The 20535-nt window shown below is 40.9% G+C and overlaps 1 protein-coding gene across 22 annotated transcripts in view; it reads right to left on the reverse strand.

Annotated features, from left to right (window-relative positions):
• Positions 1–20535, reverse strand: part of FOXP1 (forkhead box P1) — an 823426-nt gene that overhangs the window by 181925 nt on the left and 620966 nt on the right. For 21 of the 22 annotated variants that reach the window (XM_053290523.1, XM_053290516.1, XM_053290515.1 and 18 more), the window contains one exon: positions 18452–18592. In XM_053290523.1, coding sequence (XP_053146498.1) covers positions 18452–18592 — 141 coding nt within the window. Of the gene's footprint in view, positions 1–7447; positions 7535–8030; positions 8044–18451; positions 18593–20535 lie in introns of those variants that run through there. The other variant, XM_053290533.1, reaches the window with a different exon arrangement.

Here is a 20535-nt window from a genome sequence, read left to right on the forward strand (position 1 = left end):
AATGCCGGGTGATCTCATAAGCCTACTGGAAAGTAGGCTAATAAAAATGTATCTCGGTTTCTACAGGTAAAAACAACGGAGATCCTCTTCTACCCCTTTGCAAATAGGCTACTGTATTTTAAGTGCTGAAAGGGCCACTTCCTCAAAAAAACGGGCACCTTTGATGCTGCACAGCTTCTATCATGAGTTACAGCTTTCTTAACAATTTTATCAGTTCACTATATTACTTCAAACCATAATTTCATAAGAGCGTCTTCAGGTAAGCAGTCTAAATCTGGGACATACATTTTCCCAATTAAACTCTGCCTAAACATTTGTTAGTAGTCTGCATTTAACATTTGTTATCTGAGCATTGCACAGTTTGATTAGGCTGTCTGAAGCTGAGCCAAAATCTGCAAAATAATAGCTCAATTAAATGTTGTTTTGCTTTGTCTTGTACCTTTCTGAGGGTGATACAGTTGTACATAAGTCAACTAATTTCTTTCCAAATGAGAGATTTAGGTGTCTTGTATACCCTCTCACTCAAAGTTCCTTAAATAATCTATTCCAGCTTACCCACACTTCTATAAATGCCAGCTTGACACAAAATATATTTATTTATTGTGCCAAAAATCTAGCTTACTTCATCATACTTTCCGTGGATTAGGGTTGTGTATCATAATGTTACACCTTAAATTGACTGGAAATTAGCAAAAGCTGTTAACAAACACAGCAAATGTAAAAACAGGCTAGCATGTTTATCCCATAATCACAGTGGTGTGTGTGTTTTAAAAATTATTTTTCTTCCCTTTTATTTTTTTGCCAACCTGACTAGAGCCATAAACCTGTCAGGATCTGAGGCCACTTTCCAAATGGCATTTTCAATTGTATCGCTGGTGTTAATTTAACTCACTCTGGAGCCCTGCACTTGCTGCCCTGTGACTTCAATATTAGCTCTGGAGCTTTAAACACATGAGGCAAGCAGCTGCTGTCTGCAGCTCAAGCAAGTTATCTAAAATTCTTTCTTTTCTTAAAAATGACCATAACTCAAGCCTTTCTGGCAAAGTTTATGGTTTCGGGGCAAAGTTTCTACTCTCTGATCATCACTACAGATTGCTAATCAGCCATGTGGATCTCCAGAGCATTCCCTTTCCCTGTCAGCAACAGAGGCAGCCACTAATTTTTTTGTTTGTTTATGCTGCACACTAGGCTTTGCCCATATATGTCCACTTCATCTTTAGTTATACACAGTTAAATGTGAATAGTTGCGCTATTTATGTTCAGGAATACACATCTTATGAAGAGTAATGTGGTACTGACAAACACATCCACATTTGGATGCACATTCAGTTGCTATTTCTTCCTCTCTTTCTGCCTAGCTTTCCTAAGAATTTGCATATCTAGCTGCCTTTCCCCCCTCTCAGCAGAAACTGGCCAATATCCCCACTAACGATGCGGAGATACAGCATGCAAAATGTAACCCTCAATCAGGGATGTGGAGTTGGACACTTTCTGGAAATTTATCCCATTTTTACTTTTTCAGTTGAAAATGTTCATTTCTAACATTCCTACTTGGGATACACTGCATGCGATACAGTGAGGGGAAATTAATATGGTGGTGCTCCGTTTTGTTTTTTAAACTGTATAAATAAGTCAAACATACCGAATCAGATCACAAACTATATAGGTCATCAAGAAAATTTGCACCTTTTTTTTGGAGAAAAAATTCAAATTGTATCCAAATATGAGGAAATTTGCATGCAATTTTTTTCTGGATAAACGTTCCAAGAAATAAATCCAGACATTTTTCTGATTCAAAATTTCCAGGAAAACCCACATCTCTGCCCCCAGAGACCTAGTTCCAGTTCATACTGAATGTTTCTGAGGGAAAAGGAGGCACTTTATACAGTGCACCCTCTGCACCATTCATGGGGAGGTTGGTAAAAAAATTGGACAGAACTGAAATAAGGTGTGGCATAACTGTCCATATGAATAAAACAATGGGGCTATTCTCACGATCAACAAAAATCGGGCTAGGGGAGCCTAGCCCAATTTTTGTTAATCGTAAGAACCACCAGGCTTGGCTGCGAGCCCGGTGGTTCTACAGCGGGTAACCTGCTCGAGAACCCCTGGTCAAAAACCAGGTTTGCAGAGCAAGAACTCCGCAAACCTGGTTTTCAGTATTGTGAGTAGCGACAGCACGGCTTCGAGCTGCACCTACTCACGAGTAGACCCCTGGAGGGAAGGTGAAAAGCCACCTCCCGGCTCTGGGGGTCTCCCCAGTATGCCCTGCATGCTTGCGCAGGGCATACTGGGGCTTGAGGGAGCCGCACGGCCACCGCTCCCCCCCGCTCCCGCCGGCTCCGTCACAGAGCTGGCAATTGTGTGGGCGGCCGACATGGCCACCCAGGGATCCCTTTCTGCTCGGGAGCAGGGAGAGCGGGCTTAGCCCACTCTCCCCGCTCACCGCCCCAAACTGGGTCTCACAGATCCTGAGACCTGGCTCAATATCTACTTCTGAAACAAAATCTGACTAGTTATTCCCTTTCCAATTGTAATAATCCATGTGGTGAGCAGATCTCACTTGTTACAGCTTGTTACATGGAGCTATGGCCATGCAGAAACGTTGCATGCTGAAGAGGGTGAGGGGGTTGCCATGCTTTCCTTCCAAGAATGGATCTATGCACCCAGCCTTCGCAGCGACAGGAACAAGACATCTAAAAGCAGCGGCAAGTGGGAGAGATGTTGCCACTGCTACCACTAGTTGGGGGCAGGGGGAGAAATGCTGTCAGTGTGAGGTGGGGGAGAGAAATGCAGTGGCAGCAGCCCATCCCTGGACCGTTGCTCAGCTTGCTATGCCTCTATCTTGAAGACCTTTGATCAGAACTAAATTCCACTGAGTCCAATAGTCCCAATTACTAGGGACTGACTCCCTAGTAACTGTGTTTAAGTTTGCAGTCTTATCCAAGAGCTTAAGTGCTTAAGACTGAAATAAAAAACAGAATGCACCATTCTTCTTCAGCTCTTAAACTTCTGTTTATTTTGCTACACTTTAATCTACTAGCCTCTAATATGGAGATGTTTAGAAGAGTGACACAAACAAAATATCACTTAAATACATAAGGCTGATGCATTCCAGAAAAGTTCAAAATGGGAAATGTCCTATTTAAAAATGTGGAGAACTTCTAAATATGACAGCCATCTGATGTATGAAAATTATTCACAACCAAAAACAGACAGTCTGGAAATAACCAGGATGACTTCATTTAGACAGAATCGCCCAAATCTGTTTCTAATATACACAGTACACATAATAAATTTTTACAATATGACAAGGAAAACAAACTTAATAAAAGTTCCTGATCTTTTTTAACACAAGCATGCTATAGCCCTGATATGTTTATAATATTTGGTCCATGATATCACAGCTAAGTAACAAAATCTAAGCAACAAAAAACAGTTACTAGGTATGACTTCATCTCATAGCTACCGTAATTACATTGGTTATTTATATATAATTCATGCTGCCCATGCATTTATTATCAAACTTTATGACACCCCTATCTCCACTGACTAAAGGACCATAAAGTTGCCTAGAATCCCGTTGCTCATAAATGTTCCCTAGTAGGCCCAACAGGGATTCTTATCTCTGACCTCACAGCCCACTGTAAAGCTCCAGACTGGCTTCAGGCCTATTCTTGGGAAATGGGAACAGAAATGCCCAGCTTCTAAGCATCCCATCCTGCATTCTGACTCATGTCCTGGATTATCCACATCAGTCACGGGACAGCACTGACACCTGAAAAGCTAGTGTTATAGTGCTTAGAATGTTGGATTAGGCCTGGGAAGACCCAAGATCCCATGAAACTCACTGGGTGACTCTGGGACAGTCATTTATCTCTCAGCCTAACCTAGCTCACCGGGTTGTTGTGAGGATAAACGTAACAAAGTACACCTCTCTGGGCTCCTTGAAGGAAGAGTGAGATATATATGCAAATAAATTAAAAATAAACACAAAATAGTTTAATAACTACTACGTATTGTAGAGCAGGGCTGCACGACTTTGACCCTCCAGCTGCTGTTGGACTACAACATCATCTTGGCCCATGGTGGTCAAAAGTCAGGGGACATAAGAACTGGAGACCAACATCTGCAGGAGGGCCAAAACTTTGCTGTAGACGGATGAAGCGAGAAGTCTTGTCCCTGCCAAATATCTTGTTGCTCTGACATCAAGGGGAAAAAATGAAGCTCTCCAAGGTATTTAAAGCCGAGATATCTTTCCTTCCTAGAAACCAGGAACAGTGGGACACACTGTAATCACACACACACACACACACACACACACACACACACACACACACACACACACACCATGCCATGTCTGGCTCTGCATGCATGTTAAACCTGTAGCTTGAGTGTGCCAGTCTATTGAATAAATATTTCAGCTTGGCTGACTCAGCTTGGCTTGCTGGCTCTTGCTCAGACCACAGTGTAAATTCTTATATTGAGGTTCTGCACTGATATGAAACCAAGGCAGAAATGCCCCATGCAAAAGGACTGCTGTGGATGCACTCATCTAGAAGACCATTTGTCCTTGATAATTCTGTTGATTTGTAAATTTGACAAATATTTTGGGGTGCCTGTCAGTGGAAAAGCAGCCTAGACACACAAATAAATGTTGCAAATGCTCTCTTAACCTTTTTCTTCCTGCACAAAATGTGTAAATAAACACAGTGGAATCCCTACGAATTTGTAAAAGAGATGTTATCCAAAATTATCCTATTTTCATTCAGGCACAGTTATTGGATAAATGCTTCTAAACCTTTTGGCAAACACTATTGGCAGGAAAAGCAAAGATGTCTTGTGATGAGGCAATTTTCTTCAGGGTCTGCACTTTGAAAGCATATCCCCATGGGTCCCATGGTTCTTCAGTCTTGCACCTTTACTGTCTCATTTGGCTTTCCTGCCTGGGCATCTTGCCAAGTGGACTGGACTGCTCCTCATTGTCACTTCTGTTCTTAAGGCACCTGTACCAACTGCTGTTACTCTTGGCTTCAGGAAATGTTCTGTCCACTGGACAGGTTCCAGTGCTGTGCATTAATATGATGCAGATTGCAGCACTCCAGGATTCATGTGTCAAAACAGTGCCATGGTTAGTAGCAGAAATGGGGAAATAGGAGGTAGGGTCTAGTAGTATAAAAATGCTGCCTACTCAAATTGACAGCAAAGCGACCTCTGCACTTTGTCAGAAATTCCTATAGACTTACCAAATAAATGAGTGTGCTTTTATCACATGCAGTGAGATTCATATGGAGAATGGAAACACTACATCACTTGACCTCAAGTTGCTTCCGCTTTCAACCACAGATGAGTACCATGAATAAAACTCTAAATCAACTTAAGGTGTACTTTTAGCAGCCTCCCCTTCTTTCCTTTATTAAATCACATGAGAGGTATGTTTTTCATTAAATATCTAGATTTATTTCATAATCAATCAGGTTAAGAAACAAAGAAAATGAATTTCTTTAATTGAAGTTTCTCATTTCTACAGATTATCCTTTAGTATCTCCTTCTCACGGGCTCCTTATACTTTCTTATCACAAAATACTGATTAGAAGATCAAGAATTAATCAAACATGATATTAGCAGGACATGGAAGCTACAAAACTATACTGGAAGAAAGTCCCATTGAATTCAGTGGGACATACTTCTGAATAAACAAGCAGAAGCTTGGAAGCATGCTTTTAACTGGCTTTAGAAAATAGAGTTTGTTCTTCTAACATGATTATGACTTCTCAAAAAGTATGAAACATCTTGCTTTTATGGACACTAACGGTCAGTTCTTACAATAGTTTGGGCCAATAGGAGCTGTATTTCAATCAGTCTTGGTGGAATTCAACACGTTTGTTGTAAGCACAGCTCACATCAACCTTTTGCTTAACCCGCCCCACCCCAAATTTCCAGTATCTCTGCTAAAAACAAACACATAGATCTAATTGCTGTTTACTCTGTATTGCTATTTACTTTGTTTTGTAACTTTAGCCCGATTTGAAAATTATTACAAAGGACATGGTATGCAAATACAAGCATCTCAATGTGCTCCTGATGTTCTGCCCTGGTGTGTCACTCACCCCACACCCCGCCTACACTTTTCACAGTTATGGAGCTGTTCATTTGAATAGGCAAATGTGATAACCATGATGGCAGGTGTTTTCATGATTGGCAGGCTTCAGCACCTGAGCCTACTGATCACAGTTATTGGTATGCCTCTTCAGACGAATGTCATCATAACAATGAAGAGCGTGGGGAGAGGGGAGTGAGTGACAGGCTGACGTGGGGCATCCAGAGAACTTTGGGATGCTTGTAGTCAGTGTCCTTTTCAATAATGTTCAAATAGGTCTTCTATAAAAATAAAATGCTATAATAAAATAACAATAAAAAATCTGGTCTGGTATGTTAAAAGGTACTAAGAACTGAAGGCAAGAAGCACATTTGCCTTTAAAAAGTAGAGGTTTATTGAAAACATACTATTACCTCTTATTCCTTCTACTCTTCATTCCATTCTCAGCTGCCCAAACTAATTGTCAAAAATTCCATGAGTACAGAATTCTTAATTTTGGAAGCAACATAAATTGTGGAAATCAAGTTAACAATTTACAGTTTTAATCAACTGGTACAGTATGGTTTGGCTATAAAATGTGGGTTTGCTTGTTTTTTTTAATTCAGAGGCCGGCAGCCAAACTACCAGTTCTCCAATATTTCAGGTTTTTCCATTCTGAAAGTGGGGAGAGGTGGTTTTCAGCAATATTCGTTCGTTCGTTCATTCATTCATTCATTCATTCAGTTTCTATACCACCTTTCCAAAAATGGGTCAGGGCACTTCACACATAGAAATAACAAATAAATAAGATGGATCCCATTCCTTATGCAGCTGCCTCTGTCTTCTGAAATGAACCTTGTTTCCTGAGTGACCCTCAGGGAGAAGGTTTTGGCGGGCACAGGTGGCTGCAGAGGGAAGGAGGAATAACCAAAGGGGATCCTCCCTCCCCTCTCATGCAATTCTGGCGTGTCCATTAGTCCAGATGTCAGCCAGGGTGTTTTATTCCGAGTATTTTTAATTGTTTATATTTTTTGTAATAATTTGTAACAGCTATTTCTGTTAAATATCTCAAGAACCTATATAAGTTGAAATGTAATATATACATCTTGTAATAAATAAAATTAATAAACTACAATTTAAAACCTAATTGGAATGCTGAACAAAAAAAGGCAAGGCCTGGCTGATGAAGCCTATACAAGTTCAAAAGGAGAAATGTCTTGTTTTACAATGTGTGGAATCAGTAAAGTATCTCAAAAGTATGTGTTTTCCTTAAAGATAATTAAATATCAGATAATTGTAATTAATATTTTTTTCAATTAGTGCTGAATAACATTCTGCATACACTTTAATTCCAGTCTTTTCACTTACTTGAACTTTGTTCTTATTGTTTACTTTACAATCCCACTCCAGACTGTACCAGTGATAAGGATCACCTATAGTTCTAAATACTCTTCTCTGAAATAATAATAAATAAATGTTAAAAAGGGAGAATGTCCGATTTGTTAGACCAGACAATTGTATCTGACATTGCAAAGAATATCCCCATCAGATATGAATGATCCTTCCGAAGCATCAGTATCTTTTTGACAGTATCAAGTGTAACCTGCAGCATTTAAAGACTCCTAGCTATGACTAAGAGTCTGAACAGCTTTACAAGTAAAGACTCTGACTATACAATTGTTGAAATGCCTCATGCCTATAACCAATCTGTTGCTTTACAAGTTTAATCTTAGTATTAAGGGGCTGATTGTGGAACCATGTCGATACAACATCTTCAACCCAGCTGTACATCATATAAACCACTATAGGTGGTGTCAAACTCCCATGATTCCTAGTAATGCTGCATACCTTTAACTCCACAATCTATAATATTACAAAATACAGCTCTCTTTTCCCCCCCAGCACACAAGTGGACTATCAGCAAGGGTCTGACTGTGTTATTCCTAATTACCTTTTTTTTACTCTTGATCCTGTGGCTCTCATAATTAGTTACCTGGGGCTGCAATCCAATTTGAAGTGATGACAAGAAAGTGATCCATGAAAAAGTAATAAGTTAAATCCAATTTCAGCCTTCCTCTAATTAAATGCACATGGAACTAATGACTCAAACCCTACCATTTCAGTGATAATGGTAATTAGCGAGGTGGGAGTCACTTTCTTTTTCAACACTGTAGGTGTAAACCACAAGGTAAAATGGCAGGAGCACTCTTAATTACATATGTCATTTTGTCAGCAATTTACACATTTCTGACCAGTCAAGTATGTTTCATTTGTTTTCTTCTTCCATAGTATTTATAACAAATCCAGATATTTGTTCTGGCACATTGTTTAGCCTTGCAACCCCAATAAACACAATCTGTCGAGAAATCATCACTTAAAGATTAATGATAAAATAAATGTTTTACCTGGGGGGGGGGGGGAAGAGCCCACTTGTTCCACTGGGATATAACCAATCAAATTTTCCAAGTGTTCATCAGTTTGTTGTAACAATCACAATATTAGCTTCATGCTGGAATTGGGTCGTTTGAAGGTACTGGGATCCAGCATTTTTGACAAGGCAGATTTTTCTAATCTTGCTGACAAAGGAGTCATTTAGGTGATTCAAGAGCTAGGCAATGAAGCTCTTAACATGACAGTAGGGGTGTGCATGAACCATTCAATGCTGAACCAGTTTGCCTTGAATTGGGCAGGTTTGGTCGGGGGTGATTCAGTCTGCAGTCAAACCAGTTCAAGCCCTGTTTGGGCAGAGTAGTTCGGCATCAAGTTGGCTGCCAGAGACAGCAGAGAAAGAGAGAAGTAGTTCAAAGGGCTCACCCACCCGGCATGGCTTCCAGTGCCACCACTCACCCCCGGGGTGCAACCGAAGCATGTGCAACGCCTCTTTAGCAGGCGGCATAGTTCTGGCCTCCATGGATGTGCAGAGGCCATTTGTGTGGCCTCTGAATTCGGTTCAAATTTCCAAAGTCAAACCAAACCACAATTTTTGGTTCGTGCACACCCCTATATGAAAGCCATAGAGTGCATAAGACAAAGAATTGCCCACCCTCAGATGAGCCTATATACTGTGTGTTTTCATGAACCATTAATCAGGCACAACTTGTAAGTGTAAGGAAGGAAGCTTAGATTAGTGACTCATGTAGGAGACCAACTCCTCTGAGGGTGGATAATTCTGCTGCATCATATGTGACTGGTAGGGATATGCACGAACTGGTGTTCGGGCTGGTTCAGCAGTGTGTGGGGGGGTTACCTTTAAGGAGCACACACACTGTACACATGTATGCACACACACTGGCCACTTCCAGTACAACACTGACCAGGGCGGCAAGGAAGTATGCTGCTGCCCCAGACCAGTGATTTTGGCAACAGCACTGGTGAAGGAAATGCAGTGGTGGGGGAGGGGGTAAAGGTACCTTCCCTGATCCTTAAAGATAACACCCCCCCCCCCACCAAACCAGCCCAAATGCCAGACTTACAAACAGGTTCATCAGTCTGTAAAAGAACCGCTGAACCAGTTCGTGCACATCCCCAGTGACTGGCTCACTCAATCACACCCAGTGCAAAGATATGGCAGAGAAGTTTGATTAGGAGATATGCTCAGAGCAGTGATTGCAAAGTGGCAACCTCCTATGTAGAGGTATGTTTGGGGGGAGTCACAGGAGCCTTTGTTTTCTTAATTTCTCATGACATACAGTTGGGAACTAATGCCTTTCCATAATTAGGCTTGAGATCAGCCTGTTGCTATTTCTCTTGCCTTTCCCTTCCAACCAAGTGTAATTTAGGCCTAGGTGTGTCTAAGGCCCTAAGCTTTTCTTTCAACCCTTTTACAAATTAAAAGCCCTATGTAGGGTTTAGAACCCCATACCATAACACTGCAATAGGCTACTCTACGACTTACTGCTACTTCATGTAAACTCTAGGGGAGAGAGCCTTGAAAAACCTCCATCTACTCCTGAGTCACATAGCAGGAGCAGGGGCCAATTTACTATGGAGTCAAACCCAGTTCAGAGGCAGGTGGTACTGGGATGGTCGTGGCAAGAGGTGCCTTTAAAAGTCATTACTGGTGATACCGCCAGCACCTGGAAAACACCTGGAGTAGCAGCGCCCCATTTAGCATCCTGCACAGTGGCTGCCCCAGCTACGGTACTTATCCGGACAACACGTACACGCAGAGGCCATATGTGTGGTTAGCATGGTGTTACTCTCGCTGCCCCCCCCGCCCCGCTGCCCTTTCTGGCTACCTTTGACCCATTTCCAATAGCAGTGAAATAGAAAGGGGAAGCTTCTTTCTGAATGACATAGATAGGTCATTCCTTAAGTATATGAGTGCCTTGTTCAGTATATGTATGGAATAGAAGCAACAATTTAAACCTAAGTAAGGAACTTGAAATCGTTTTGCATTATATTTCTCTGTGTAAACTGCTTTGGAAACTGTTGTTGAAAAGCGTTATATAAATATTTGTTGTCATTGTAGTTCGTGAAACATTACTTATAATATAATGATACAGAGATTGGACTAATTATTGTGAAAATTGATTTTATAATGTTAAAAAAATTGTCAAAAGTTGAAACTATAAACTCTGGATCTTTGCAAGAGATGGTAAAAACAACAAGAAATGCTTTTTAAGGTATGTAAAAAGGAAGAGGAATGAAATGGTAGACTACTCCTCAACAAGGATGACAAAATACTGAGGGATAACAAAGAAAAGGTAGAACTGCTTAGCTCCTATTTTCCTCCTTCCTAAAGGACAAATGTGTGCAACGTCACAAAAGCACCATGAATGGCTGTTCAGGATCAACAAACAGTTTTAAGAAAACACCTATCTATCTTAAATGAATTCAGATCTTCAGGAATGGATTAATTGCATCCTAGGTCATTAAAGGAACTTGCTGGTGGACTCTCAGAACCTCTGTCTATCATCTTGAGAAATCCTGAAAAGTGGAGGAGGTGCCACAAGACTGTAGAAGAGCTAATGTTGTCCCAGTCTTCAAAAGGGGGAAGAAGGAGGATCTAAGAAACCACAGACTGATCATTCTGACCTCAGAGCCGCCCAGAGATGGAAGATTGGGGTGGCATACAAATTAGATAGATAGATAGATAGATAGATAGATAGATAGACAGATTGACCAAGAAAAAATACTATAATAAATAGTAAAGAATCCAGTCTGTAAGCATCTTGATAACAATGCAGAAATCAGGAGCAACCAGTATGGATTTTTCAAGGATAAATCCTTACATAATAATCTCTCTTTTTAAAATTGGATTATGGGAGAGTTAGGTTATTAAGAGAATTGCGGAAATACTATAGATGTAATTTATCTCAATTCCAGCAAAATATTTGACAAGGTTAGCCATGATATTTTGGTTAACAAAATGGTCAAATGCAGACTAGTCAAATGTAGGATAGATGCTAATATCATCACAACAGATTGGAAGACCATACTCAAAGGATGCTCACCATTGGATTACTTTGTCGAAGGACTCTATCCTGGGCTAGGTATCCTTCAACATTTTTATCAATGACTTAGATGAAGAGGCAGTTGGAATTTGCCTCAAATTTGCAGATGACAGAAAACAGGGAAGGACAGCTAACACCTCAGAAGACTGGAATAAAACAAAAAATGACCCCGATAGAATGGAAAACTGGGCTGAGGTTTCACTAACAAAATTAAATTCAATAGAGACTAATATAAGTCACAGGGTTCTGGACATTAACAAAAACAAACATGATATAGAATGGGCAAAGCTATTTATGTTATTACTTTTCCCTTCCTACTCTCAGAGCTCATCTAATATTGAATAATAAATGTCATGTTAATATGACCAATTCTTACAAAGTAACTTACACATGTATTTCAGAATGCTGCATAGGACTTTTTGAAAGTCTTTATAGTTTTAATGTGGACTTTGTTTTTTAGCAGAGCATACATTTTTGAAGAAAAAAATTAATGCTGCCAAAATGCACACAGAATTTTATTTTTTTGAACAAAAATGTGTCTCTTGATTTGCTTCCAGTTCATAAAATTTATGCCAAAACTGAAATGTCTGAAACAGGAAAAGTTAGCACTGAAAGTCAACAATTAAAATTACACATTGTACTCAAGGCCTATTCCTCAGTATACATCCTGGCCAGGTGAAGATATAAATCTCCTGGGCTAACCCAGTTTGGCAATAATGTCACATTATGAAATAAAAGTTAACTTTAATAGCAAATATTTGCATGAAATGCTTTAAATCTTTATTCTCTCCCCATTTTGTTTTTGTATTTTTGATATTTATGGTCTTCCGATTTCTGGTTATTAAAATTAATTATTTAAACTTTCAAATTTCTTTTGTTTGGCAGTCACCCTTGCCATTTAATAGTGAAAGCTGTATACTTGCTATGCTTAAAAATGTAAGTCATAGAGTTTGAATCTAGAGAATTATATTTTAAAACCCGGCAGTAGACTACATCTCACACAGAATGCTTATACACACATATGAAGTGCTAGAACATGTATCCAATAATAGCTGTCAAGGTCAAGAGGTAACAAAAGAAATTCTACTGGATGACATTCAACCAGATTTTACTCTTGTGTCAAAATCAATGGATATATGATGTCACTGAAAGATCTGTTTTGATATACCTAACATTACAACTATTCCATTGGTGAATTGCTAGGAATGTGGGAAGTTACCAAATTTTCTACCTCTGGTTCTCCCATTCAGTTCATATCCCAGACACTATTAAATTAGACAGAATGAGACTGGCCATGTCCTCACTTGGCAATATCCTTTAGAGACCATAAACTGTATGTGAATATACAACATTCAGCATTCCTATCAAACCAGTCCTACCTCCCTGGTTATCTGTACAGAAGGTTAGGGGCAGGCAGGTCCAACGAAATGGCTTACACTTCATAACAATTATTCCAGATTTAACACTCTACCTCTCTTCCAATGTATCAGTCAAAGCATTAGATGATGTAAATCTTATTTATTATTCTTAATTTTTTTTCAAACACACATATCAAATCTAGGGAACATAAGCAACATTAAAGTATGCAAGTCTATATTCATCATACAAATCTTAAGGAATGACACCTATCCCAAGTACCAAACTAGCAGAAATCAAATGTAGGGTTGTGCTCGAAGTGTTTTGGCACCTCTATTTCCAGGCGCTGAAACACTTCAATCTGCCCCAGCTGAATCGATTTGGCTGGGGAAAAGCATGCACTTTAAAAGGAGGAAGGCAGGTCCTACCTGCCCCTCTGTCGCTCCTCCACTGCTCCCCGCCATGCCAGAGCGGCGCTGTTTGCATTAAGCAGTTGAGCTCTTTGCCCAGCTGCATTTGTTTAGGAACAGGAAGTTCCTGTTCCCAGTAGCCTTTGGGCAGCATCAGGCAGGAAATGGCATCTGAGCATATGCAGATGCCATCTTGAGCACTCAAGATAGTGTCCGCACATGCTCAGACGCCATTTCCTGCCTAACGCTGCCCAAAGGCTGCTGGGAACAGGGAACTTTCTGTTCCTAAGCAAATGCAACCAGGCAAACAGAGAGCCAGACTGCTGAATGCAAACAGCGCTGCGCTGGCACAGTGGATGGCAGCGGAGGAGCAGGTAAGACCTGCCTTCCTCCTTTTAAAGTGCTTGTTCTCCGCACCCCCACCCAAAATGCTGTGTGCACATCCCTAATCCTAACCCTAATCAAATGTTCCCTGTACTAATTTTTTAAAATGTCAGCAAAGTTTTATATAGATAGATATAGATTGATAGATAGACAGAGATAGATAGTTGTGTGTGTATCTCCAAGTTAACCCCAATACTATATAAAAAAGGAGCTTTGTCCATTCATAAAGTGCCAGAAGAATATGCATTAGATAAGAATAATCTGAAAGCATGCCAATGATTTGGGGTTGAATATGATAACTGATAGTTGACAAAGATGATGCAAACAGTGATGTTCAGTTCTTCATATTGGCAAGCAAGATGAGAAAGGGCCTGTGCACATTTGTATATTTTCCCTTCACAATTTCTGTTCTGTGATCTGGCACTTTTAAAACACACATCTTTATTGTGCCATTGGGCTCACAGTATCTGTTAAATTCAAGAGTAAGTTTAAGGATGCAAAAGCTCAAGGAGCGGTGGGAGGGGGGAGAATGGGCAGTCATTTGAATCAGTGAGTGACAGGTTGGACCAGCTCTCTGTATACATTAATAAATTAGAATTTTAATTGTGTCTCTGACTGCAGAAGCAGCTCCAATACTTTAATATGTACCAACAATTGGCTATGTTATGGAATCTGCGACGTGGCCCTCACTGTTGACCTCTGAAACACAATTCCCAGTCTGACTACGGAAACTGTTTGGTTTGATCCTTTCAACTTATTTGAATCCTGACAAATAAGCTCACAGCTGAAAGGTCAACACAGTCATATTTCATCCTCTGGAGCAATTCTTAAGACATCTGCACAACAAAGCACTTCTTCTAGTACCTGACACTGGGCCTTGCCAGCACAATATCTCATTAAAAATGTCCCCAGTAGAAGAGTCTATTAAAAGGCAAATGGATCAGCTATGGATTGACCAAAATAACATTTTCTAAAAGTTTTAATGAAAACAGAACGGATTCAGCATCCACCTCTTTTACAACAATGCTTTTAAATATTATTTGTCCAGAGACAAAACAGTGTATTCATTCTGAAAGAACAATTTGCTGTAAAAAGGATGGTGGAGTGTTATAGAGCTGAGACGTATATATATCACATGACCTAAGAGTTTTAACAATGCCTCTAAATCTTAACAGTTCTGTGAACACAACCTAATCTACTCTGCCAAGCTCAGTCTCCCCATCTGTAAAATTGGAATAAAAACAGAGCCTGCTAGTGTTTTGATAGTACTGATCTTTGAAAAGAACTTCTGGGAAAAGCAGGATTACAAATAATAATGCAAAAATACTACATTTGGGGGATAAACTGTGAACAGGGTTCCTAAATTCTTCTTTAGGAAAATTCTCACTGCAACTATTTGCAGATAGCCCATGGCAAATGTAATATAACTAAAATTTCTTCGACAAAATCAACTGGGTTGAGCTAAGTAAATGTCTTCAAGCCATGGCCAGGACTCAAACAGCTTAGCCCAGTGGTTCTTAATGTAGGGTCCGCCAGATGTTGCTGAAATACAACTCCCAGAATCCCCAGCCATGATAAATTTTGGCTGGGGATGCTGGGAGTTGTAGTTCAGCAACATCTGGCAGACCCCATGTTAAGAACTACAGGCCTAACCTGTCAGCTGGGAAATCCTCAGCCAGAGTTTCCCGAACTGTCACCCCGAGCAACAGTATGCCCTGAACAAAATTCGTTAGCACAGACAATACACCAGGCAGAAACTCTCAGAGAGGTCATGATATGCTAGGCTCCAACAGAGGACGATTAATTAAGGCTCTTTAGCTTCAGAACCTGGTTCAGAACAAGTTGCCAGTTTAGAGCTGTCTGAGTACAACCTGCAATCTGTATAATGACTGACTACGATCCAGATCCTGGCACTCTTCGACCAGGGGGTAGCCCAGGTTTTCCACCCAGGCTAAAAATGAAGTAGTGCCCTTCTTACTCACCCCTCCTGGGCATATGGGTGCTCTGGCTGCTGCAGCCCGAGCATCCACAGAGCTGAGTGTAAAGAACACTCAGCAGCGGGGAAATCTCCCCATAAACTGTGTGGCCACTCATCATGCAGTGCATTGTGGGATGCTCTGCCACTTGCCACCCTGGTGCTCGTGTGGGTGCATGTGCAGCAAAGGGAAGGAGAGTGGCAAGATCGTCTGCTGGGAGGCAAGTAGGAACCTGCATCCCCACCAGCACTCCCCAGTGGCAAGTATAATGATCATGTGTGTGACCTGACTGACTGAGGCTGGGTCTGCCAACCTCAGGCACCTTCTCATGAAGTGTGAGCTCCCACTCATGGTCAGGGTAGATCAGAAATAGATAGGACATCAAATCTTTTAATACTATGATTCTATGATTTAATTATCTTTGTTCCAAACTGTAAACCTAGCCAGCAGTTAATGCACCTATCTTTTATTTGAAAACAGCATGTTGTAAAGCCTGCCTGAAGCTTCGATACGCAGCATTGGAAAGCATGAATATGCACAGATTTCCTTGCAAAAGCTGCTCAGCAGATACTGATAATTTAACTTTAAAAATAGAGGTTTCTTCATATGTCCAATCAATGGCTTTGGGACAATTCCAAATATAACTCTCTTTTCACGGAAATATTCAAAACTTATCCTGAAAATTATACGCATGAATTTTTAAAAAGTTATATGCATGATTTTTAATTTTTTTAAAAAGGAATGGCTTTAAAAAACAAATCAAAACATAATGCCCAGCTTCTCTAACCCTGAAATAGGGTTGCTAAATATCTGACCTAAAGGCACAGCGGGGAAGTAACTTGCCTAAGGAGCAAGAAGTTGCTGGTTCGAATCCCCGCTGGTATGTTTCCCAGACGATGGGAAACACCTGTATCAGACAGCAGCGATATAGGAAGATGTTGAAAGGCATCATCTCATACTGCACGGATGGAGGCAATGGTAAACCCCTCTTGTATTCTACCAAAGACAACCACAGGGCTCTGTGGGCACCAGGAGTCGAAATCGACTTGATGGCACAACATTACCTAAATATCCTTTATTTCAAGAGACTATTATTCCAGAAATCTGTTCTACAGAGCACAACACTGCCTTGAGATTGGTTGTTTGAGTCAGTACATACAAGCATTAATTACTAAACATATGTCCATCATGTGAGAATATCACAATTACAAAGTGTACAATATCACAAGCTGTACAATGGATGTGCCTCTTTTTATAAATCACTTCCTCACACTTACAGTAATATTCCCTTCCACAAGCAAACTTATCTTCTCATGTTATTAGGAACATAGGAAGCTGCATTATACTGAGCTAGACCATTGGTCCATCTAGCTCAGAACTGTCTACACAGACTGGCAGAGGTTCTCCAAGGTTTCAGGCAGAAGTAGTTCCCAGCCTTAACTAGAGATATTGGGGACTGAACCTGGAAGCATTTGCATGTAAAACAGATGCTCTACCACTGAGCAACAGCCCCATGCCATTTATTAGTGGCATTTTCAAAATGATTCAGCACTGATACATTCCTACCATTGTTACGAGCTCCAGATTTAGGGCCATCTGTACACCCGATTGGCACACCTCACAAAGATGCCTAGCCTGGCTTGACCTGTGTTTAGAAGAGTCCAGGGAGGAAACGATGCTTGACACTAAGGTTAGGAATAGCCTAGGACGTAAGTGCGTGGGGGTGGGGTAGTAGGGCTGGCACATCCTGCCCTCCTGTGGACTCTTGAGCCCTTTGACACCCCATTCCAGACTTTCCACATGGTTATTCCAGAATATTCCCGAGACTTTAAAACCAGGATTTCATGGCTTGTCTCCTTTTCCATCAGGTGCCTGCAATTTCTCTGATCAGTTTTCCTGCCTGGATCTGCCTATGTTTTCCCTTTACTCTGATCTCTTTTCTTGATCTCCTGCCCAGCTCAATCCACTTTCTATATACGAAGTCATTTGAGTCCCCCCACCCCCACTCTCCTTAATTGACCCAACCTACTTTTTAAACCGAACTCTCTAAGGCCTGTCCTGTCCTTCCCTCTGCTCCCTCTCCGGAATTCCGGATTGACTCAATCTACTCCCTGTGCCCCAAATCATTGAGATAACTGTCCTTCTCTCCCTTAGTCCTGTTTCCCTTGACCAACCTCCCTTGTTGACAACACTGACCAAAGGTTCTCTTGACCAATCTTTCCCTGAAGTTCTTGAGATCTTTTCCCTCTCTACCTCCTCTTTCTGATCTGGTTCTAGTACTGACTCTTCTCATTTTCCCCTGGCTTCTGTCAGATCTTTTCACCAACTTGTCCCCACTAAACAGATCTTCCTATCAGTGCTTCCCTTCCCCCATCCCCTTTAGCCATAAGAATCCGTAGCAACAATAGATCCCCAAAGGTTAAGTATTCAAGTCCAGACACGTGGACACATAAGAGTCTGTGTAAAGTTCAATTAGAGTAAAGCCTCTACTTTGTATTCCATAAAATATATTTTTATTTTTATTTTTAAGCCTGCGGTTGTGATTTTCTTTGGAAACTGCCTGCTTTATAACCATGCCTTGAGGGTCCCAAGAGGGGCTCACTAGTACCCCTCATAACACCACGACTACCATACTATTAAGCATGGTTTGAGCACTGACATCAATGGAAGCAACTTCAATTAAAAAAACAACACCATTTCTCACAAATCATACTATCTGCTTCCTTGTCAATTCATCCTAATAACTCACACAAATACATAAGTACAAATATTTGTGCGATAATTGCTTACCTGAAGGGCTGGCTGTTTGTCATTCCTCTTGGGAGACTTTAGCCCGCTAACTTGTTGTTGCTGTTGTTGTTGTTGTTGTTGTTGTTGCTGCTGCTGCTGCTGCTGCTGCTGTAACAGAAGCTGCCTTGCTACCTGAAGAGCCTGAGATAAAACAATGACAAAAATAAATTTAATCTAGCATGGATTATTGGATTTTTGTTTTTAATTACACATCTCAGAGGCACACCTGGGGAAAAAACCTTCAGAAAAGTGTTATTGTAACTGGACCACAACAGTGGCCACAAGAAAGCTTATCCTAAGTGTGTGTGAGTGTGTGTGTGTGTGTGGGTGGTGGTGGTGGTGGTGGTGGTGAATCAAAGCAAGAGGTTTTGCATAATAACAGTGACCACCCACAATTTTATCTCACTTGGCACACAAGGAATGGCTACACTAATTTTTGTTGACAAATTGTTTTCAGTAATACGTCTCTGATATCCAATCCCCTGTCCCCATACAGAAAATATGGACTGGACCTGTCAGCAGAGAAGGACAGCTCACCAGAATGAGGGTGTAAGGTGATTCAACACTTAGTATATCACAGCTTCTGCAGCAGGAGTGGACAAGAGAAGATGTCAATTGGTTAGAAGATTGCCTTGGCTGTTTTACAGTCTGAAGGGCCTAATATTTGGACAATGGCCATAATCCAGCCTACTTTTGAAGCCCTCTCAAAGAAGACAAAGTATGAGCAATGTCCCCTAGAGAAAGAGATCCTTTGTGAAATAATTGTTTTATTGCTCCCCGATGAAGACACATATTCTTGAGGCATAATTGTGTTACAATCTGTTCTTACATTATTTGTCCTCCTGGGACTTTCCCTAGGAAGAGATTAGGAGCAGTACTCAGGCTTAGTCTGGCCCGCATACTCCCCTGCTGCTATGCCCTTCTTCCATCATGATGGGGAGAGGTGAAAATCTGACTGAAGAATCTAGGATTGTTTTAGCACAGAATTGCTCTTATTGAAAGGCTAAACACTGTTTATACAGAACACAATAAATATGTAGCTTCTGTCAGTGGTTTCTGCCCATGCTGTTAATAAGGTTGTTGGTCTCCTTTTTTCATATCACCTATTGTGCATTTACATGTTTAAGTGAAGTGTGCTGAAAACTGGCCCTGCCTTTTCATCATGAAGGCCCATCCCCAGAATGCTGTAAGAGCAGTAGATGATAAGAAGGCAAGAACTGCATTTCTAGCCCAGGCCAAAGCTGGACCAACTTTATCACTGTTTCCAATTATGGTCAGTCAGATGCACATGGGATGCTCATAAACATGAAACAGCCATGTGAAGATATCTGTGGATATCTGTCCTATGCATCTAGAAGTCAGACTACTGAATATCAATTTTGAGCTATTCTGACTAATAGCTATTGATAGTCTTTGAAAGTCATATAAGCTTCTTTTAACAACCAAATTATGTGTGTGGGGTTTGTGTGTATGTGTGTGTGTGTGTGAGAGAGACAGTTTTCTGCCAAAAGAAAAAATCAATTGCAGAAACTAATGCAGAATGTGCAAGGTTCCCCTGCAAGTTCACAGAGTGAAGGAAATACAGACTCTCATCTTTTAAACAAGTTGACCGCACCTGCTAGTATGGCACAGCAGAAAGTACCATATTAAATACAGAGCAACTCAAGGTCTTTTACTAAGGAACTCAGGAAACAATGATAAAGGAGCATCCTGGTGAAATCTTAGTGATGGCTGGATTTAAGATGCAATAAATAGGAAAGCTGCAAAAGGAGAATTGGTGGTGGCAGTCCCAGAGTTGGAAATACATTTGGAATTGTTGAGGTGGTAGCTGAGTGACATAAATAGAAGACTGGGGAAAGAAGAACGAGATGCATGATGTGAAACCCCCACCCAGCTCACTCTGAGAAGCCTGAAGCACTCACCAACATTTCAGATGCAAAGGAGAAAGCCTGCCTGTAGAAGCCAGAAGGAAATTAATGTCTGCAGGAGGACAGCTGGAAGCTTAGATGCCTCAAGGAGTTGCCTCTTACTTGCTGCCTCATTGGAGGATTCACCATTGCTGGACTCAAGGGTTTCCTTGTCTC

This window comes from Hemicordylus capensis, chromosome 2 (assembly GCF_027244095.1).
Source record: "Hemicordylus capensis ecotype Gifberg chromosome 2, rHemCap1.1.pri, whole genome shotgun sequence".
Taxonomy (NCBI): Eukaryota; Metazoa; Chordata; class Lepidosauria; order Squamata; family Cordylidae; genus Hemicordylus; species Hemicordylus capensis.